This window comes from Vombatus ursinus, unplaced genomic scaffold, assembly GCF_900497805.2.
Source record: "Vombatus ursinus unplaced genomic scaffold, bare-nosed wombat genome assembly UNPS02014832.1, whole genome shotgun sequence".
Classification (NCBI taxonomy): Eukaryota; Metazoa; Chordata; class Mammalia; order Diprotodontia; family Vombatidae; genus Vombatus; species Vombatus ursinus.
In genome coordinates, this window is record NW_020954610.1 from 67,398,484 (window position 1) to 67,421,772 (window position 23,289).

General features: G+C 37.7%; 1 protein-coding gene across 1 annotated transcript in view; it reads left to right on the plus strand.

The window, feature by feature from the left end:
- LOC114025601 (ras and EF-hand domain-containing protein-like) overlaps window positions 1-23,289 on the plus strand; it is a 107,309-nt gene that overhangs the window by 39,646 nt on the left and 44,374 nt on the right. Inside the window, exons 2-9 of the mRNA XM_027839079.1 lie at window positions 985-1,131; window positions 5,569-5,659; window positions 13,575-13,670; window positions 14,023-14,100; window positions 15,074-15,189; window positions 18,571-18,639; window positions 19,826-19,910; window positions 21,663-21,754. Coding sequence (XP_027694880.1) covers window positions 985-1,131; window positions 5,569-5,659; window positions 13,575-13,670; window positions 14,023-14,100; window positions 15,074-15,189; window positions 18,571-18,639; window positions 19,826-19,910; window positions 21,663-21,754 — 774 coding nt within the window. The remainder of the gene's footprint in view (window positions 1-984; window positions 1,132-5,568; window positions 5,660-13,574; window positions 13,671-14,022; window positions 14,101-15,073; window positions 15,190-18,570; window positions 18,640-19,825; window positions 19,911-21,662; window positions 21,755-23,289) is intronic.

Here is a 23,289-nt window from a genome sequence, read left to right on the forward strand (position 1 = left end):
TTTTCCCTTTCCCCTCCTTGTTTTCCCTTTTCCCTCCTCATTTCTCTTTTCCCCTCCTTTTCCCCCTTCCTCTCTCCTTTTCCCCCTTCCCCTCCTCCTCTTTTCTCCTTCCCTCTCCTACTCACTCTCCTTCCTCTCCCTCCTCCCTCTGCCTATCTCTTCTCTATCTCTCCTTCCACTTGTTCCTTCTTCTCTCTCCTCTTCCTCTCTTTCCCTCCCCTTCCTCTGCTTCATTGCTTTATTAGAAATTACTTTTCCTCTGTTTTTTCATTTTCCACCTCTTCAAGATGAGGTAGTTGTGTTCCCCCAAATCCAGCTCTAAATCTCATGGTAAGCATCTGTTATTTGGATGTGACTTTAACTATTGTTATTTTAGGCCCAAAGTTGTCCATTTCTTCCGGGAAACTGCAATTTCCACCCCTCTCCCCAGTGACGAAATCTCTAACTTTCATTTTAGGAAGCTCTGCTATTATCTCAATAGAATCATAACTTACGTTAACGTTATTAGACAATTTCAAAGCTGACTTCCCACAAGGGATCAAAGAAAGCAAGAAAAATGGATTTGTTATTCGATGAGCGAGCAAGTAGTCTAAGGGATACGTGTACCACCGAAGAGAAAAATGAAACCACTTTCTAATTAAGAAAAAGATTTGAGAAAGGTGAAAAGTATTAGCTCTACTCAAAGCCTTCTATGTATATTCATTGAAATGCTCTTTAAGAAAACATTCTTTGGCTCTATCTTATCCTTTTCCTGTAAATTCCTCTATCCAAATAGGGAAACCATCCAGAATTAGGTTCTGTCCTGCCCCTGCGACCTTAATCCCATTACTGTCCAAATGCATACTCTCTGCTTTAGGCAGCCTTGCTATCCCATATGCTACTTTGATTCCTATTTTAAAGATCTGGGCTTGCTTTGTTTCCCTTGGGGATAAAGTGTTTGTTCTACAAACGGGCACTCGATTTTTTTTTCTTTTCCTTTGGCAGAAAAGAACAAGTTAGCGTTCTGTATCAGAACATCAACATTTTGGAGCCAAGATTAATTCAACCTTATGAACATGTTATCAAGAACTTTATCCAAGAGATCAGACTTCAAAGCACCGAGATAGAAAACCTGGCCATCGCAGTGAAAAGGTAGTTTAAAAAATGTGTTTTTAAAATTTCCTCTAATATCATTGGCTTAAGGAACACTCAATGAGGAAACCCCTTCAACCAATTCATATTAACAACTGCCCTGCCACTTATAGTCTTAGAGAATTTCTTGGCATGGGGCATAGGAGGATCTCTGTGACTTGCCCAGCCTCTATATGTCTGTCACACATGGCACTAGAACTCGTCTTCCTGGGCCCCCCAGGCGGGTTCTCCGTCCTCTGTGCCCACAGTGTTCAAGCTTTTGGGTTTCAGGACTCCCCTTTACAGTCTTAAATTATTGAGGACCCCAAAGAATTTTTGTTTATATGATTTAGATCTGTCAGTATTTGCCATGTTAGAAATGTTTAAAATATCTTAGTATTTATTGTGACTTGAGGTCCACTTTTCTTCCCACTGGGATCCCTCGACCACATATTGTTGAAATATTGTGGACATTGTAATATGTACCACTTGATTTTACTTTTTTAAAATTTATTTTTTTTTAAATTTAAACGTCTGCATTAATTAAAGAAAGCTGCATTGTTAGTAGAATATTAGTGGAAGGAATTCCCCTTTGCAGATCCGTCATTTGCATGTTTTCACTTGACTGGACAAATTATTTTACTTCCTGTTTCCTCATCTGTGAAATGGAACCTAGTTCAATACCAGGAACATAGTAGATGCTTAATAAATGCTTATTGACTGGTTGATTAATATCTGTCCTACATAATTCATGCAGTTGTTGTGAGGATCATTAATGATTTTTTTTTGAAAGAAGTATAATGGTTTTATGAAGAAATATTTACTTCTAAAGCCATTGTCTTTTTTTAAATTGTAGAGCAAGTATAAGATTCCGACCTCTTTAAAAGCTTTAAGGAGAGTGATTCTGATTGGGGAGATTAGAAGTAGGTGGGACTGACAGCCACAATTCTTTCAAAAAGTAGTTTTGAATCACTATTAAGACATTTGAAAACAGATGCCAAAATGTATTTATTCATTTTTTAAAAGAATATTTTACACAGCAAATTTACACTTCAAATTTTCTCCTCCCTCCCTTCTCCCCTCCCTGGCACAGAAAGCAATTTTTGATATAAGTTGTACATTTGCAACCATGGCTGTATGGCATATTTCCATATTAGTCATGTTGTGAAAGAAATTACAGGCCAAAAAAAAAAAAAACCCATGAAAAAATAAAGTGAGAAATAGTATGCTTTGATATGCATCGAGACTCTATTAGTTCTTTCTCTGGAGATGGATGATGCTAAAATGTAAAACCAGATGTCTGGGAAGATGATTTATACTGTGAGAAGCTACAAAGAATTTGTGCTGCCTTGGGAGGGCAGCCCTTCCCTGGAGGTCTTCAAGAAGTGACTGGATGACCACTTGTCAGAAATGCTGCAGTCGGTCAATAAGTGTTTATTAAACATTTACTATGTGTCAGATGGAAGCTGTTAGGGGGTGCAGTGGATAGAACACTGGGCCTGGAGTCAGGAAGACCTGAATTCAAATGTGGCCTCAGACACTTCATAGCTGTGTGACCAGTCACTTAACCTGTTTGCTTTAATCCACTGGAAAAGGAAATGCAAACCACTCCAGTATCTTTGCCAAGATAACCCCACGGACAGTATTGGGGTGCTATGGTCGGTCCATGGGGTCAGGGAAAGTCAGACACCACTGAACAACAATAATACCGCAACATATACCAGACATGCTTCTAAGTACTGGACATAAAAAAGAGACAGTCTTCAAGAATCTCACATTCTAATGGAGATAACACAAATATATACGCTGTAAATGAAAGTTAATCTCAGAAAGAAGGTACCTGCAAGGGGACTAAGGTGGAGAAGGGACCAGGAAAGGTCTCCTGCAAAAGAAGGTCATGTCTGAGCTGAGGCTTAAAGTGAGTCAAGAGAAAAGGAGAAACATTGTAGGCACAGTAGACAGCAGGTACAAAGGCTTGAAGATCTTGCTGTGCAAACAGGAAGACCAGTGTAGTTGAATCCTCAACTGCATGGAGGAGATTCAATGGTCAGAAGACTGGAAAAGTAGGACTGGAAAAGCAGACTAGAAAAGATTTTAAATGCCAGACAGAGAATTTTATATTTGATCCTGGAGGTAATAGGGAGCCATTGAAGTTTATTGAGATGGGGGTGGAGGGATGCGATAATTGTCAGACTGGTGCTTTAGGAAAATTACTTTTGAGTGGAGGAAGGACTGGTGAGGGAGAGATTTGAGGTAGGACCAATAGGGGGCTATTGCAATAATCGAGGTGAAACATAATGAGGGCCTAGCGTGAGACTGTGACTATCAGTAAGAAGGGGACATGGATGAGAAATTATGTGAGAGTAAAAACAGCAAGATTTGAGAACAGATTGGATTCCTGGTCAGGTGTAAGTTGACATAGATGATCCTGAGGTCCTTTCTAACTGATACATGTTTCCATGAAATTTAGCCTGCTGTATGTTTACTGCTTAGAGTAAATAGCTCTCTTTCTTTCTTAAATTTATATTAAATATATAAAAATATAAATATAAAATTATATAAATAATATAAACATCTATAGATAAATGCATAATCATATATTTATGAAATTGTATAAATATATAACATGTTACATATATACATATGCATATATAATACATTTATCCACACACATACATACACACACACACATACACACATATATGTAGACGGGACACATTTAATGCTTGTACTCAACTAGCAACTGAATATATGAGGAAAAAAATGGAATGGATAGAATCAAGCCACCATGGCCTGAGCAAGCCTGTGTGTGAGGTAAGTTTAAATACAGACCTAAAACCATATCATTTTTGGACTAAAAGCAAATTTTTTAGAGTTCATGTACTTCATTTACTTACCTTTCCCTATAGTATTGAAATACTGGGAACTGAATGATATATATGAAATGATTTTAAAATTAGCTTTAGCGTTAAGCATAAAACCCAAACCACTTTCAATATATTTTCCTGTCCCAACCCCACTCCCTGATTTCAGATTTTTAAAAAAATGATTTATTCTTAGAATTAAGTTAAGAACCAAAGTGTGGTTGAAGTATAAACTCATCTTCCATGAACTGGAATTTTAAGGACTTCTACTAGAATTCAGTTTTATCATTTGGGGAATTTGTCATTCTGTTCCCCTGTGCCAGTTTTTGTTTCTATTTTAACCTGTGATATGGTTACTATAATTAAGTTATAAAATATGTTTAACAGATATGTCTTTGTTACCTTTGCAGTTGTTGTGGTGGTGCAATTGTTAGAGCTCTAGGCCTGGAGTCTGTAAGACCTGAGTTCAAATCCAGTCTCATATCCTTAATAGCTGTGTGACCCTGGGTAAAAGTCACTTAATCTGTTCTAGTTTCTTCAACTATAATACTAACTGCATCTAACTTTCAGGTTTTCTGTGATTAAACATTAATCACAGAATGGGTGTTGCCCCAGTCAAACAGGGACCTATTAAAGACCTTAGTCTGAAAAGGCCAAGGTTCCCCATTGCATCTTGGGCCATCTCCAGTCGTCCTGATCTACATCTGGCTGCTGGACCCATATGACTCTGGAGGAGAAAGTGAAGCTGGTGACCTTGCCCAGCCCTCCCTCACTTAAATCGTTTCACTTGCTTGTCATGGCATCACCTCCCTGGTGTCATGGTCCTCTTCGAGAACAGAGGACAAGCAGCAAACCTCTGTGAGGATCAAATGGGATAATGTTTGTAAAACACAGCATGGTGACTGGCACATAGTTGGTGCTATATACTTAACCCTTACCTTTACTATTCAATATCCTCATAGCAAAACATGCTATGGGGAGGGGCAGCTAGGTGGCGCAGTGGATAGAGTACCAGCCCTAGAGTCAGGAGTACCTGAGTTCAAATCCAGCCTCAGACACTTATCACTTACTAGCTGTGTGACCCTGGTCAAGTCATTTAACCCCATTGCCTAGCAAAAAGTGAAAAAACAAACCAAACAACAACAACAAAAAAACCATGTTAGACTTGGAATGTGAATCCCAGATGAGATGCTCACGAGCTTTGTGACACTGGACAACATCATTTCATCTCTTCAAGCCTCAGTTTGCCCATTTGTTAAATGGGGATAGCATTACTTTTTTTTTACCTACCTCAGAGGATAGTTATGAAGGAAAATTTCTTAAAATCTTAAAATAAATCTTAAAGTGCTATAGAAATGTGGGCTTTTCACGATTGGCGGTTATGGTGGTTACATGATTTAAAGAAGCAAATATTGTAAAAATTAACTGCCAGCCCCGGCAGTTTGGTGTTTATCTGTTCAATGACATATCTTCGGGGGGTGGTTACAGTTCAGAATGCATGTGTGCACATGAAGGAAATGAAGAGAGTCTCTCTCATTATTGTGTCTTCAAATAACAAAGGTGAATCGGAGTGTGTGCCCTTTTAAATTTTCAGAGCCCAGGACAAAGCCGCCATGCAGCTGAGTGAGCTGGAAGAGGAAATGGATCAGAGGATCCAGGCCACAGAACATAAAACAAGGAAAGATGTAAGTGTCTGGTATTGCCATTGCCTGCAGACGTCAGCGTGGAAGACAGCCTCCTGCCACGTCTGTAGCTGTCGGCATCAGCACAGATTCTGGCAAAGCAGATAGTTCCTACTTCTGTTTATTTGAAGGACACCTGAAGCCAGGTTCAAATTGTGACTTCAATAGACTTCAAACTGTGTCTCTAAATTTCATTGTTATGCCCTGGAACTTAGCCAGTTCTTGTTTTTTTCCTCTTCATTATAGTTTGCTGCAACTGCAGCTTGAATTGAAGGAAATTATTTCCATCCAGACTCTTCTTTTTCATTAAGTAAAAAGTGGAAAGTGATGTCTCTAGATAATGTTAGCATATTTCCCCCAGGCTTTTAGTGATAACCCCACTCAGTTCTACTATTATCATTTCTCTAGCACCACTGACTTTTCCATTGTCTCATTGTGTAGATGGTGGTGGTGGTGTTCATTCACTCAGTCTGTCCAACGCTTTATGACCCTGTGAACCAATTGTCCGTGGGATTTTCTTGGCAAAGATAATGGAGTGGTTTGCTATTTCCTTATCCAGTTTTATGCAGGCAGTGATTAAGTAACTTGCCCAGGGTCATACAGCTAGTAAGTGTCTGAGGTCAGTTTGGGACTCTGATCTTTCTGGTTCTAGGCCCAGTGCTCTATCTACTGCAGCACTTAGCTTCTCCTCATTGTGCAAACTTGGCTCCTTTCTAATCCCTCAGATTTAAAACTCTTCTTATTTATGGGCTCCTAACCTCCCTTGATTTCCCACTGTCATTCAATCCCAGGGTTCAGAACATTTTTTTGATGTATCTCTGGCAGTGTTTGGAGTTCACAATGCAGGTTTGCATACGGAGAATAAAAGTAGTAGCATTTTCCTCTCCTTTACACCCTTTCTCTCCCCTCCTCTTCCCTCCCCTTATAACCTTTCTTCTCCTGGATTTGATGTTGGGTCTAAGTCCAACCACTCTCAGGTCTAACAATGCTAATCTTTGTAACCTCCGGGAGTTAGCCTATCTGTGCTTCACTTTCCTTGTGTGTAGTAGGTATGGGGAACTAGGTGGGCTCTGAGATCACTTCTGGTTCTAAATCTATGCCTCTTTGATTAAGATCTTCTTTATGCCTGGATTACAGCAACATTTTCCTACCCAGACTCTCTGAGTCCATATCACACATACTGCCTAGCTAATCTTCCTCAGTAACCATTTTCATCATGTCCTACTTAAAAATGTAAAATGCTGCTTTATTATCAAGGTCAAATTTCTCTGCTAGACATTCAATGGTTTCATTATCTGACCTCACTCTCAATACTCTGATTGTCCAGCTTTATTTCCCATTGCTATGCATCAAAAAACTCCTCTCCAGTTAGCATTCAGCTTATCAAGTTTCTTCAGCACCTAACTCAAGACCCCCTTCTCTTCCTTGAGACATTACTTCATGACTTCATGCAAGACTAACATCTTCTTACTTGTCATTTTAAGTCAATACTACATGGTTTAGCACTTACTTATTTGTTCCCTAATTGCTTCATATATGTTAATTCAGAATTCTCCTGTGGATTATAAGCTTCCTGAGGCCAGAACTCCAGTCTCAAAGAATAAAAAACTCAGGAATTAGATCATGGAAGATTTATCCTTTTAAACATTAAAACTATATTCTAACCATTTTGGCTGAGAATCTAAAATCTATTACTTCCCTTTCTTGTTAAGCAGAATATTCTGAACATCCCTGAACTTAGACTCAGGGCCATGTTTGTAAACATGTTATTGTATTATTATTTACTATTTGAATCCAATATGAATCTATATAGCTAAAAATAAGATGCTATTATTTACTATATATTACTAACACTTATTCTACTATTCTATAATAGGGTGATGCCCTCAGGACCTATCTGAAGGTATACAGAACTATTGGCTCCTCTATTAAATGGTTTTATATTGCTTTGCTTTTTGAGTGCTCGTGTGTGCTTTTCATAAGCGTTCTGTCTTCTTCCTTTCCTGTAGTGTTTTTGCTTTTGTCAGAGGGCCTGCTTGAGGCAGCCACTCTCTCTTTTTCCAATTTGCTGCTTCTGTTCTATGGAAGACTCAAAAAACAAGTTAATCACCTTTGTTAGAAATGTGTCTAAATGAGACTAAATAGGCTCAGTGAGGGCAAGCTGGAACTCTATAATTAGAGCCATTAGCTTCCTTGCATCTATTTTGTGACTTCTATTTTGGCTTGTCAGATGACTTTTTTGTTTAGTTTCTGATTCTTAGTTGGGCTGTAGTTAAGTGAAGTTGCCAAATAGCTAAGGATTCTTTTATATCACCCACAGAGTTTGGCATAGTATTGGGCACGTGGTAGATGCTCAGATACTGGTTGGCTGGTTGTCCACTAAGTGGAACTTTTGCCCACATTAGCCCATATTTCAGTTAAATAGGGGAAACGGTAATTCTTCTTTTGTTTCATCTTGTGCATAGATTTCTAATAATAAATGACAATGCATCACAAGCCTTAGAATTCAGCATTGAAATTACAATTTTGCCAAGTAGTACCACTGCATGTTTACTTCAAAATACACTTAGTCTTAGAGTTTAGGGCTCTTACTGTTGCTGTCTTCTCTGGGTAAGCAGCAAGCAAGATGAAACTTCTTCCTGATTTTGCCCTGGGGACAAAGAAAATAAAATGTTTCTGGAGGGAAATGTTATAATTGGTTTTTATTGTCTTAGTTTTATGGAGATTATCTACTTTGGGACTATTGCACTGATGTTTAGAAGAGCTTCTATGATTCCCTGTAAAATACTTAACCTTGGTGAACATAGCACTTAAGAGATTTAGGTTCTGTCATGCTGATAGTTATCCCCATCTCATTTAAAACCTTAGTTTGCCTCTATCTAGCTAAAAGGAAATACATTTGGATAGATCAGGATAATTTGCTCCTTATGAATTATTTGAAAAATATTTTCATTTTTTTACACCCAATGAAACGTGTGCTGTATTAAGTAGCTATGGCTGAGTAATCCAAACTTTGTGCCTTTGAAATAAGGAGGCCTATTTCTGATACTAGTTTATTAAGGAGACTTGGTCAAGTCATTACTTAACTGTACCTCAGTTGCACTCAGCTGTAGAATAGCAGATGCTTGGTGTGTCTATAGTTCAGTAAATGAAAAGGTATCTATGAATAGAAAATGTAGGATCATAGATTTAGGGCAAGAGTCATTGAGTTCATTTCCTTAATTTTTTAGATGAAGAAACTGAGGTCCATAGATGTTAAGTGACTTGCCTGGGGTATGTGACTGAAGCAGGATTTAAACTTGGTTCTTTCTGATTCTAAGCCCAATATTCTATCTGTGGTATTCAGGTGAAAGATCATTTCATTTTTCTTGGGATATATTTCCTTTTACTAACATGCTTATCTTATAGATGCTTGCAAAACACATGTACTGAAAAATCAAGAAGTAGACTTTCTTTTAAAAATGGAAGTTTAGACTTTCTTTTAAATTTCAATCTGTCTTGATGGATTAAAAATAAACCAGGAGAAATGGGAGGTTGTGATAAAAATACTGGATATTTCTCTATCACTTTAAAGTCTATCAGGCATATTATTGCATTTGATCTTAATGGCAGCTATCCTGGAGGTAGCTACTATAGTTCCCATTTTACAGATGATTCCAAGTCCAGCCTTTTTTCTACTTACTCTGTGCAGCCACATAGCCCAAATGTTTTAAATTAATGGTGGTGATGATGGAGTAGGGAAAACAAGTTCTGGCATAGGCTATAGGAAACCATCCCAGTGGGAATGATACATTATTTTGTAGTATGATATTTAAAAGTTTAGAATGATGAAGTTTCTTCTTGTCCTTAGTGTTGACTGTGAGATCTGAATTTGAATCCCAGCATGAACACTGCCCAGGTGAGAACCTAGGTGAGCAGATCATTTGGTACTTTTAGCCTCCATATCTCTATTTTGAAAGATGGGATAAGCGCGTTCCCTGCCTCCCACGTCTGTTTTGAGAATCAGATGGGAGGATGTATGCAAAAAATTTTTGCGAATATTAAATAGCTTTATAGATGTTAGTTGTTACTGTGGTTGTTATTCAGAAAAACAGATCATGATAGTGATGGACATTTGTATCCCAGTGCTAAGGGTTCTGGCTGCTAGGTGGTACAGTAGATAGAGAACCTGGGCAAGTCTCTTAACCCTGTTTGCCTCAGTTTCCTCTTCTGTAAAATGACCTGATGAATGGAAATGGCAAACCACTCCAGTATCTTTGCCAAGAGAAACCTAAATGGGGTCATGAAGAGTCAGATATGACTGAACAACAACAACACTAAGTGCTCTCCATCAAAGGATAATCAGAGAGGTGGAATAACTCACCCTAGGGGAGTTTTTACCCATTCTTGCCTTTTAATGTTGCTTTTGGGAGCAGAGATTGAAATTATGAATTTAATTTTAGGTTAAAAAAGATTGTGAGAAGGGATCATGGGCTTTACCAGACTCCCAAAGGGGTTCATGACTCAAAAAAGTTAATAATGCTTGCTCTAGTCTAACACACACACACACAGAGTGAGAGTGAGAGAGAGAGAGAAGACGGAAAAAAAGAGACAGGGGAGAGAGAGGACAGAGACAGAGATAGAGACAGAAATGAGAGAGATGAGATATGAGAAGAGAAACTGAGGCTGACAGAGAATATGTGACTTTGCCAAAGCTGCATACAATGTGAACCTGGGTCCTATAACACAGTGTTCTTTCTCAAGAGTGGAATCCCTGTGAAAGGACCTGGGCTTAAGTGAAAAAATTCTGGGTGACCCTCTGTATTTGTATGAAGGCCTACTTTTCTTCTATTGAGTAGAAAGTGAAAAGCAGAGAGAATTTGCTAAATTTTCAAAATTTTCCTTATTCTATTTTTTCTTAAAACCTGTATATTATTTGGAAGGAAGCAATATGGTACTATCTGGTGTCAGAAGGTACAGGTTCAAAACTTGCCACTGGGAGTTATTACCTGTTTGACATTGAGGAACTCACTTAATATACCTGGGACTTAGTTCCTCCATCTATAAAACTGAGGGCATTGGACTGGATGACCTTTGAAGATCCCTTTTTGTTTTAGATCTAGAATCCCTATGATTCCTGTGATTTGTGGGAGGCTGGGGGAAAGGTTTTTACTAACTAGTGAATGCAAGTCCTTGTGATTGTTAGGACATAAAAGGAGAAAGGAGGGAAGTGAGGAGAGGATCTTTTGGCAGAATCACTTTGGAGAAGTAGTAGTAGTAATAATAATAATAATAATAATGACCATAACAATAACAATGCTTTAAGCCTTCCAAAGTCTTCACAAATAATACCTCATTTTATACTCATAACAACCCAAGTTGTTGTGCTATTATTATTTATGACATTTATTAAATGTAACATTTATTAAAAGAAAAATATCTTGCAGATGAGGGGTCACACAGGTAGGTACTATTATTATCCTCATTTTATAGATGAGGAAACTAAGGCAGGCAGAGGTTAAATGACTTGTCCAGGGTCACAAAGGAAGGAAGGAAACAAGCATCTATTAAACACCTACCATGTGCATTGTGCTAAGCACTTTACAAATATTATCTCATTTGATACAACAAGCCTTGGAGAAAGGTGGTATTATTATTATCCTCATTTGACAGTTGAGGAAACTGAGGCAGAGGAGTTCAATCACTGGCTCAGAGTCACCTCAGTAGTAAGTGTCTGAGGCCAGATTTGAACTCAAATCTCCCTGATTCCAGGCCCAGCTGTCTATATCCAGTGTGCCACCTGGTTCTACCCTGGCAGACAATTTGAAATCAGATAAGAAGCAAATTTCAGTGAAAGACAGGAGCTTCTCCTCTATTCCTAGTCATAAGTACACTATTAGGAATCAGGAAAACCCTAGAATTAAGAAGCTCTCACTGCAAATATTATCTGGAGAATTCTTGCAAGTTTTGTCAGAGGGGATGGTTTCTGGGTGCTGGGAACTCCACACACAGCCTGAAGTTCCAGCTCATTGCTCTCCAAAGTCACAGCTTATTATTTAATGGGCTGCCTTAATAGATTTTGAAATATAATTTAACAACTTTACTTAGATGTGCACAAATCTCCCTCATCTCCTTTGCTGCCCTCCTGCTTGGCATTTTACTTCTTTTCATTTTGAGAGCCCTTTAAAATCTAGCACATTATCAGCCTTTTTTTTTTCTTTGTTATAATTTAGGTTCACTTGTTCACACTTCCTGTCTGTCAAACCTGACCTTCACATTCAGCCCCTCCTGCATTGAACTGACATATTCCACACTTTTGATCTGAGAACAACTGGGGTTTAACATTTCTTAAAAATGTCTTCCCCTACTGTATTGTTCGTGGTAACACGGTGCCTTTGTCAGAGCAACTTGGTGTCAGAGTGATTTGCTATCGTGGTGATAGGTGCTGGCTATTGGGATACATAATTTTGTTTGAATGTAAATATGTCAGCCCTGCAAAGAAGGTGATTACACAGCTTACTTTGGGACTCCACTGTGGTTCATCATTTGGAACCCAGCTAAGGGCTATGTGACCCCTCATCTGCAAGATGTTTCTCTTTTAATAAACATCGCTGAAGTAATTGGAACCAGGAGAAGCTGGATATTGGAATTTTTTTCTTTAAGGGGCTGTCTTTGCTTCCTGAAACTGGAATGTCATGTAGGCAATTGATGGCTCAGGCCATAATGGCCCTTTTGTTCTTGTCCAATTTAAGGAGAGTCCTAGGGAGGAAAACCTTTGTAACTAGAAGAGAAGATAAGCATATGAATATCACAGGGGCTGTGGTGTTATAGATCTGGAGCTGTAGGGGACGTTGTTGTCCTTGTTCATTCAATGTTTCAGTTGCATCCAACTCTTTGTGACTCCATTTGGGGTTTACTTGGCAAAGATACTGGAGTGGTTTGCCATTTCCTTCTCCAGCTCATTTTACAGATGGGGACCTCAAAAGCCATCTAATATCACCCCCTCACTTTACATATGAGGAAAATGAAGCCCATGGAGGTTAAATGATACTTCCAAGGTCACACAAGTAGGAATTATCAGAGGCAGGATTCGAACCCATGTCCCATGATTCCAGAATCAGTTCAGTGGTTAGATCATTGGGCCTGTTTCTCCATTCAACAAAAGTTAAGTCCTTTTCCTCCGACTACAGACATGCTGAGTTTTCTTTCCCAGCTTTTAAAAAAGCGGCCAAAACACTTCTCATCCTTGTTATCCTTACTCCCCTCCCACTACTCCATACTACCATCCAATCTCTTTTTCTTCCCTTCATGACTACACAGTGACTTTCAAATATTTTCTCTTCAGTCCTGTACATTAGATCTTGTTTCTCAACAGAATTTCCCTCCTACTTTCTTGAGAAAATCAAGAAATCTGTCATGAATTCCTTCTTCCCTCTTCCATACCTCAGAAGCCCACCCCAACCTTTGCTTAGTTTTTGAGACTGGGATGGATGGCCCTTCCCTTGCCTTCTTTTTTTATCTCCCCTCCCCCACACCCCCAATCCCCCCAGCTACATCCCCATCATGATGGTGGTAACCATGTCTTATTGAAGCAGCTAATTGGAAGCAGTAGTCAAGAATACTGGACTTGGAATCAGGAGGACCCAGTTCTCTCCTTAGACAATTACTGGGCAAGTCTCTTATCCTTTCTCTGCCTCAATTTCCTAATCTATAAAATTAGGGTATTAATAAGCTCTACCTCATGGGATTATTGTGAGGATCAAATGAGATAATGCATGTACTGTGCTCTGCAAACCTTAAAGTTCTGCAGATGCTATTAATATCTAGGCTTTTTATGTTGCCCAGCACCTAACACAAGTCTCTTTACAGAGCAGGGGCTAACTAAATTTTTTTGGATGAATGGGCATTTGATCTTATGAAGCGTCTTTTTTTTTTCTAGGAGAAACGAAAAGCTGAAGAGGCACTAAATGATCTTAAACGTCAGTATGAAGCAGAAGTAGGGGAACTTCAGGTGACCATCAAAAAACTAAAAAAGGTGAACAGCCATGGTTCTGTAGCTTTCCATCTTCAGCAACTCTGACCCTCCCTAGCAGCAATGGGAAATTTAAATATCTGCCTTTAGGAAATATGGGCTTCCCTTTTTAGAACCAGGCATGAAAAAAATTTAAATATGAGGCAAAGGCAAAGCATGCTACTAAGCCCATTCACTGATTTTTTTTCACTTTAAAAATATTTTTTATTTTTAATAGTATTTTTAAATTACACATAAAGATAATTTTAAAAAATTTCCCCCGTATGATGAACTGACATTGTATGCAGAGATGTGAACCTTAATTAGCTCAACCTGAATTTGGTGATAAACAGGTGTACTTTATTTTCTCTTTCAGCTGGAAGAACAGTCAAAGACCTTAAGTCAAAAAGAAGATGTGGCTGCATTAAAGAAAAGAATTTATGATTTGTCAACAGTAAGAATTACATTTCTATTTAAGGAAATATGTTTTATGTGGGATGGCCCTTTTCAAAACACAGCAATGCTGTTATGGTGACAAGAATGGAAACTTAAAAGAAAATGTGTACAATACTCATTTAAAAATTGCTCCAAGGTGCCTGTGGACAAAGGTACTTTTTATGTCATGGGGTTCCCTTGTCACAGTCACTTTTAGGAAGAAGTAGTAAATTCTTCATAGGAAAAAGGGCCCGGATTTGTGATTTCCTTGCATGAGGAAATAGATCCTACTGATCTAGGGAGACACCTTTTCTGTGACTTACAGTCCTACAGAGTTACCTAGAACATTAAAAGGCTTAATAAGTGCCAGAGTCACCCAACCCATATGTGTCATAGGTGGAGTTGAACCCAGGCTGTCTTGTCTTCAAGGACAGGTCCTTGCCCACTTGACCAAGATACCTATCTGCTCTACATTAGCTTTACTTTTTCCAGAAAAATGTTAATACTAATCACTTGTTAATATCCAGCATAAGCAATTGAAAAATCTCTAAGGACTGGATAGGCTGTGTAGCAGATCATTTTTTAAAATACTCAATTGAATATTTAGTGATTTCTTGTTAAGTAGATCTGTTATTTCTGATGTAGATTTTCATTTCACCAGAGAGTATTTTGAAAAAGTATATCTTTTGCTCCTTTTTATTAAGTATAAATGTGTGTGTGTGTATGTGTTTATATGTGTATAACTCTGGGACAATAGAGAGAATGGAAATGGGGAAGACAACTTTAGGGATTTTGAGTTTGTATAGGTTGAAATTTATGTGATGACTCAATTCAGATTTTGATGCATTATTTTTTTTCCACTGGCTCTTAAAAAAAAAAAGGAACTTCATTCATATTCCTTTGCTGTGTGGCATGATTCTTCAGAGAAGTCTTTTTTTCCATTTTTCCTTGGTTGAAAAGCATAGTAACAAATAAATTTAACTTTCCTTTAGGAAAATCAGAAAGTTAAAAAAGATCTTTTAGAAGCACAAACAAACATAGCCTTTCTTCAGAGTGAATTAGATGCCTTGAAAAGTGACTATGCTGATCAAAGTCTGAATTCAGAAAGGTATGGAATTTTGCATGTTATTTTTAAATTGGGAGAATTCAGCATGTGCTTTAGTATTGGTATGGGTATGTGTGTATGTGTGTTTAAATATATTTGCAAATTTTTTTTTGTTTTGATAAGTGGCTATTTAGTTACATTTGTAACATAGTCCTTCCTTTAAGGAAATAAGAAAAAGCACGACTTTAAAAACATATTAGGGAAGAATTTAGTTACTTTTGACTTTTATCAAAAATTGTTTTCACTTTTCAAAAAGGGCTTTTTAAATAGCTATACCTTAGCATTTATGAGGTTTTTTTTTTTCTTCTATTTTTGAGACTATAGCTCTCTATCTCGCCCAAGGTGAAAGTACAACTGTCTCTTATGGGCTTGATCCCACTGCAGGTCAGTGAAGAAGCTTTCTTCTGCCCTGTTTCTGAACGGGACTAGTTTTGACCTTCCTTGGGCAGCTTGCTGCAAACTCTGCCCCCTAACCAGTGCTCAGCATGTTAGTGCTAAACTTGGTGGGGACCTCCAATTGTCTTTAGCCTTACTGAGGTTTAGAACTCCCAAGCTTAAGCACTCTACCAGTCTCAGTCTTCCCAATTATACAAATGCATGCAGCAACATGTTTGCTTGACTTTTTTTTAAAGATATTGATAATAAACTAGGAGCTGAGAAATAGAATAAAATATTAGCCACTTACAACTGCAGCTCCTTTGAAGGCAGGGATGTCATCTTTGCATTTCCTCTACTTTCCTCAGCAGCTAGTATAATACTTTACTAGATTCCTAGCATCTACTAAAAATTATTTTGTTTAATTGAGGATAAATTTTTTTTCTGAAATCATAATGTAGTTGAATAGGAAAGTACAATTTAACTTACTAAATTGGATTTGCATACAACTTTTTGAAATCATATATATTACATGAATTTAATAAGGTACATCAGTAGTTAATTTTACCATAATGTTCTACACCCAAATTTTTATAAGTCATGGTGATTTCTTTCCTTGCATCCTATGATTAGTTGCTTTTAGCTGCAAATATCCAAATGCTATATAAATTGGCTTATTTTCCCTACAATTCATGAAAAGTGCTTTAAGAGTAACAGTACCACCCTCTGAGTTACTAACACTATTTCCCAAAGGATCTGGAAGTCCTTGCTCTTTCCATCCAAGTACTGACTGTCTTTCTGCTTAGTTCCTGATAACCATGCCAAATGTGGTAACAGTGGGAGCATGGTGTCCCGACTGGATGGGTGTTAATAAGTTAAGACTTTCAGTAAATAGTTGCTAATTTATTTCTATTCTGAGGCTTAATAGTGGTATAAACTTTATATAAAAGCGTCTCAATAGCATTATCGTGAAGAGTGAAATTTAGAAAAACAAATTAGACTGTGTTCACATTGATAGTTCCATACCACAAAGCAACAGTGTGTCAAGAGCACTTTCTCTGAAAAATGCAGTTTTGTATTCCCCCCCATATCTATTAAGTCAGACACCAGATGTATTAACTTAGTACAAAAAAGGAAACTAAATTTTAGGGAGATTAATAGATTTGAGCAGAGACATCTGCATTCAAAGTGTAATTTTCTATACTGTTATGAAACAGATTTTTTTTTAAATGGACACTACGATTATTTTGGGACTCCTTAAGGAAGTTAAGGAAACTCTATTAGCGGTGCAGATTAGCAACTGCTCTGTAATTTGGATTTCGAGAGTTTCCGGGGGCGTTGAAAGGTTAAATGACTTACTCAGGGTACTATATGTCAAAGATGGTACTTGAACCCAGGTATTCCTGACTCATAAGCCAGGTCTCTATCAGTATTATCTCAATGCAAGAGTTGCCTTATGAAATCAAGGTACCAGTCTTAACGGCAAAGTTGCTCTTAAAGTGTTTGTGTTGATTAACACTGTAGAACTATGTATAGCATTGTAATAGGATGGGGGGGGGTTGGAAATTAGGGAGGGATAAATGTCAGGAAGGATCAGCAGGGTCATGTAGAATTTGTGTTTTTCATCTTGTATGAGGTAGAATGATGTCTGTTTCAATTCATAGGGGAAAGAACAGATGATGCTAGAAAGAGAGGGGGGGACTTATGGAAGAGACAAGGCCCTAGAGGAATGGAAGATGAGATGGAATTGAGAACTTTGGAGGAAAGATTAGTCTAGGGAAGGTGACAAAACTCTTTCTTCTGTTAGTGGAGAAAATAAAGTCATAATTGAGGGCAAGAGAAAGAAAAACGGGGAGAAAATGGGTGGGGAGGAGAGAAAGCGGGAAGGGGAGGAAGAGAAACAGAGAGAGAGATGGAGAAAGGGGGGGGAGAGGGGGAGGACCTTATGTTGGTTAACTGTATCTCAGTCAAGGAAGAGGATAATTTGGTTATATTAACAAAATCAGAGGGTAAAGTGGGATGTGAGATTTGAAGAAAGTAGAGAAACTTTGGAATAGCGAGGTTTCATGGTGGGATACATAAAGAAATCAAGAAGCAATTTGATAAATGTTACTCAATTTATTAGGATGAATTTGTAGTGGGCCTATTCAATATGCCTTCTTCTATCAATACTTTGTGACCTTGGAGCAGGGGTAGAAGATGTGGATTTGGACGAAGTGTGTAATGGAGGAGTTGGGATTGGTGCAGTTAAGACAATTAAGAGGATGAAGAGAGAGGTATGGATGAGAGCTATGTTGACTGGCCATGAATTACAGACTAATTAATACATCAAATGTGACTGTGAGGTCGTCAGTACTCATAGGGACTGGTGAAGAGATTTTTCCCTCAACCCAGTAAGAGTGGGAAAAGCAGATTGAATGAGTTTGTGAGAATGAAGAGTGTATCAGGTAAGAATACTGTAGCTGGAGAACACAGAGACAACTTGGTAGCCTAGTGGATAGAGTGCTGGGCTTTGTTGGAGTCAGGAGGACCTGAGTTCAAATCCTACCTCAGACACATACTAACTGTGTGACCTTGGGATGGTCACTTAATCCTTCATAGTCTTAGATTCCTTCATCTGTAAAATGAAGGGTTTGGCTTTAATGACCTCTATTATCTTCTACAGTTTTACACGTATGATCCTATAAATCCCTATATCCGAAGGTGGAGCAGGTGATAGATAGAAAAAGTAGCTGTACTTATGGATGTCAGATGTGGAACTGGAGATGAAGGTCTTTCAAATCTAGAGCACTGAAGGCACCTTGAGGTTAGAGTGTTAGATGGATGATGAAATTGACTTTTGAAGTCAATGAGGTTGAAGGCAGCAGACAAAATGGAGGAAAAATATGGGCATAGGAAGTGAAATCATTAAGGAAGGTGGAGAAGGTCCTATGGGGTGGTAATGGAAATCACTGGAAATAGAGAGCTTATCCAAAAATTCTCATTTAAATGCAAAATGTGATTTTACAGGGACTTGGAAATAATCAGAGAATATACTGAAGACAGAGATTGCCTTGAGAGGCAAATTGAAATGCTTCAGTAAGTTCCCATAAATTACCTTCATTATATGCTATTTTCACTGTTCTTTTTTCATAAATGTTATGTTGTGTGTACAGCAGAATAATAAACTGAATCCTGAGGATGGAAATGCAGGTAAATATGTGTTTCTTGTCATTACATTTTATTCAGCACATTCACTTAGCTCTTTGAGATAACTGAATTGCATATCAAGCATTGGTTTTTCAATAAATAGAGGATGGATCTCCAAAAGTGATCTTGGGATGTGGCTGAGTGTTTCCTCCTGGCACACAGAGGGCGTCCCCAAAGTCTTAATGCACCTTTAAGGTTATTAAAGGATTGTCTACTGATCCCTTTCCTCCAAAATAATAGTGACAACTCCCCATGTTACAATGAGCTATTGATGACGACGGATAGTTTATGAAGAACCTGTAGCCAATTATTTAGATTATATATCTATATGCTGAAGTATATATATGTCTTTTATGTCAGGCATATTGTAGGGAGTTTTTCCTCTGAATTCTTTTTGGTTGCATCTTTGTTTTCAGATGATAATAATTTCTTTTATCTAAAGACTATAGAGATAGTCTACTTTTGGAGGCATACATCAGTACTCATCTTGCCTAAATGGTGAATTAAGTATAGAAAAGAGGAGGCAGAGTTGAGTGAGCTCATCTGGCCACAGTTTTGGCTTCAACAGATATTTAGTTGTTTTGCCATTACAAAGGTAACCAGGTAAGTCCTCATAAGCGGAGGTAATTTAGACTAGATGTGCCACTGACCATGTCAGTTTTAACATCTCCAGTGCTCTAGTTACATCAGCAATAAACATTGGTAACCTTCCTAAAGTACCGGTCTGCTTGAAAGGATATTGGATTTAAAGTTGGAGGGCATGAATTGAAATTCTCTCTCTGCCTCTCATAAGCTTTGTGACTTCAGCTAAGTCATTTAGCTTCTCACTTCCAATTTTTCTCTTTAAGATAATTTTATTAGGCCACATGGTTTTGAGGTGCTGCCCATCACTGATATTCAGTGATTCAGTAGGGAGGAAAAAAAGAGGACTTTATAGAATACCATCCCATATTTTGAACCTCATCATTTGAAAAAGCAAGTTTTTGCTTTTAGGCCTTTTAAATTCTGCTCTTTCTCTTTCTCTCTCTCTCTCTCTCTCTCTCTCTCTCTCTCTCTTTTTTTTTTTTTACTATAGAACAGCCAACAGAAAATTACATGACAGTAATGATGGATTAAGAAGTGCACTGGAAAACACATATAGTAAATACAACAGATCCTTGGTATGTATTATATTTTTATAATATACTTTGCAATTGTATATATAATATATAATATTCTGAAGGTCTATCTTCTTAGTAGAAGCCTCTGATTATTAACATATAACAGTGATATAATTTTACCAAAAGGAAAAAAAAGATGCTAGTCCTTAAAAAAGGGCTTTTTTTCCCCCTGAAAACACCATTGGATGTTATTTTCTTTTGTTATTATTCAATTGTTTTTAGTAATGTCCGACTCTTCATGACCCCATTTGGGGTTTTCTAGGCAAAGATGCTGGAATGATTTGCCGTTTCCTTCCCCAGTTCTTTTACAGATAAAGAAACTGAGGCAGACAGAGTTAAGTAATTTGTCAAGGGTCACATAGCTAGTAAGTGACTGAGACTGGATTTGAACTCGGGTCTTCCTGACTCCAAGCCTGGCACTCTGTCTACTGTGCCACCTGTCCTCTTACATATGGTGTATTTGATATTTCAGATTTTAATTATTATTCTCTATATCTTAATATTTATTACAGGGAGAAATTCTGTTTTTGAACAATCCTGAGGAATTGTGTTAAGTAAACATTTGAGATTTGAAAACATTCCCAGATTACTTTCTGATCTCATATATATGAGTATCTATATCTGTATAACTAGCTATATTTATCTATCTATCTATATCTGTGTGTGTATATATATGTGTGTGCTATATAACTGGGGACAAGTCACTTAGCCATCTCTAGGCCTTACTTAGGTTCTCTTTTGTTAAAATGATAGAGTTGAACTTAATGATCTCTAAGTCTTCCTTGGGCTTTAGCACTCTATGATTGAAAAACTTTTACTGCTACTCGGCCAGGCCAAATCAAGCATTGATTTTTCAGTAAGTCGACTGGTGTAGCTAACTGCACTAATTTCAATAGAAAAGCATTCTGGGTCTATCTCTTCTCTAGAATAGCTTACCTCTGCTGCATAACATGTCTTTGGGTTTGGAAAAAAGGTCTCTCTAAAACCCACTAAGGTCTGAGAAGAGGGAGTTAGAAAGTTGGGATAAACGATTTTGTCAAATATAAAACCAGAATGTGACTAGACTTAGAACTATGGAATTTAAAATTCATTTATACCAAAAAAGACAATGCCAAGCAGATCCTCCTACTTGAACTTTTTGAATCATTGTACTTCCCCTTCTCCCCCCACCCAGGGTATTTATGGTAGCTGTGTTTCTAATGCCTCTTTAAGAAAGAGTATTATACACAAAGAATTACTGCCAACTTATATGTACATGGTGATGTGTTTTTTATCAAGAATTTTCACATGTTAACTCATTTGACCCTCACAATAACCCTGTGTGGGAGGCAGTGCTATTCTTATCCTGCCCCAATGAAATCCTGAGAAATTAGATGATTTGCCCAAAGACACAGAACTAATAAACAGGAGAGGGCAGCTAGGTGGTACAGTGGATAGAGTACCTGGTCTGGTGTCAGGAGTATCTGAGTTCAAATGTGGCCTCATACACTTACTAGCCATGTTGACCCTGGGCAAGTCACTTGACCCTGTTTGCCTCAGTGTCCTCATCTGTACTATGAGCTGGAGAAGGAGATGACAAACGATTCCAGTATCTTTGTCTAGATAACCCGAAATGGGGTCAGAAAGAGTCAGATACGACTGAAACAACTCAACGATAAGAAGTAAACAGGAGAATAGTGAGTCAACACATAAAGTTTTCTTTCATATTTTGAAAAAGCTTGTCTGATTAATGAGTATCTTTTTTTAATACAGCGTATAAATAATATATCACCAGGGAGCACACTCTCTAGAAGCAGTCCCAAATTTAATGGTGGCCATTCTCCTCAGAATTTGCGGTATGACAGGTAGGTTAACATCTGCTGTCTTTACATTTGAATTCTGGATCTAATTTGATAAAGAAGTAAAATATTTCTTTTAAGAAATAGAATGACAATATTTTATTAGTCTTTTCTTTCTTCATTATATCCCTTAAAATAGGATAATAGATAGGATTTTGAATAGAACTTCAGATTTTATCTGACTTGTTTCATTAAACTGATCATTTAAAAATTTGTTTTAGCACAGCAACTAAAAGAGTTCTGGATTTCTTTTGTTCTTTGAAACATTTATTACTGGTGTATTGATATTACCTTCGTATTTATTGATTTGTTGACCCTGTTAAATTTGGGGTCGAGGATCTGGATCTGTGATATCCTTAGTTTTGGGAACTTTCCATGTGGAAACAGCTCCCTGATGTAGACCTAACTTAAGTTTCCCTTGGTCACACAGCTAGCATGTGTCAGGGACAGGACCGGAACCCAGTTCTCCCTTATTCTAAGACTGCCTTTCAGCCCACTACAGTAGTAGTATTAAACTCAACTAGAAATGGATCCCGGTGGGGCACATATTGACTTAGAAAAACACAAATTAACATTGCTTATGTTGTATCCTATTTCTGTTTATTTTGTTAAACCCTTTCCAATTATATTTTAATCTGGTTTTGACTAGAACTGGGAGTTTGACACCTCCTTATTACAGCACACCATCTCTTGCTAATAATACCAGTTTGAGATGTTTAAAGTACTTCATATCTGTTATCTAATTCTCTCAACAACCTTCTGAAATAGGAGCAAAGTAGAACTGCAGTAGCTCAAAAGAAATGTGATATATGCAAATTTAGAGACATTTCCACTGCAAGTGTTCATATGGACTATTTGTACCTAACCTGTAGTAGAGCCTTCTGATCAGCCACAGTCAAATATTCTGTACCTTGACCCTGACATAGTGATATCATTTTGGTCCTCTTCGAGCAAGAAGAACAAAAACCAATGGTAACAACCACCATTTTGCAGAAGAGAAAACTATGGTTTAGCAAGACTTGCCCGTTGTCACATAGCTCTTAAGTGTCAGAAACACAATAGGATTCTGCAGACTCCAAACTTCCTTCCTTCCTATTGGTCTAAGTAATGACTTATCCAACTTAAGTATTATTGGCATAAAAGGAAAATAAATTCACCTTTTTTTTTGTGGTTTGAGAGTTTGAGCCTTCCAAAGAATCTTATGTTTTTGAAAGTGATAAATGAAGAGAAAATTTTTTTTTTCTGTTTTTCGAGCCCTCATTATTGTTTAAGGTGATGATTACTTAGAATGTTGCAAGAAATGGTTTATGGAAACCAGTGGTATCATAACCCAGCCACAGAAAGGATAGATTAAATGTTCCTCCAGAATAGATTGAATGTTTCTACAGATGAGTTACATGACTAACAGAGTATGATAGCCCTCTGCTCTTGGCATACTTAGTATATAATATTGAAACCATTTTTCATTATCTCCAGTTTTCAAAATTTTAGGGATCATGTGGTTTAAGCCAAGAGAGATGGTTCCTGGCAGTAGTGTTCCT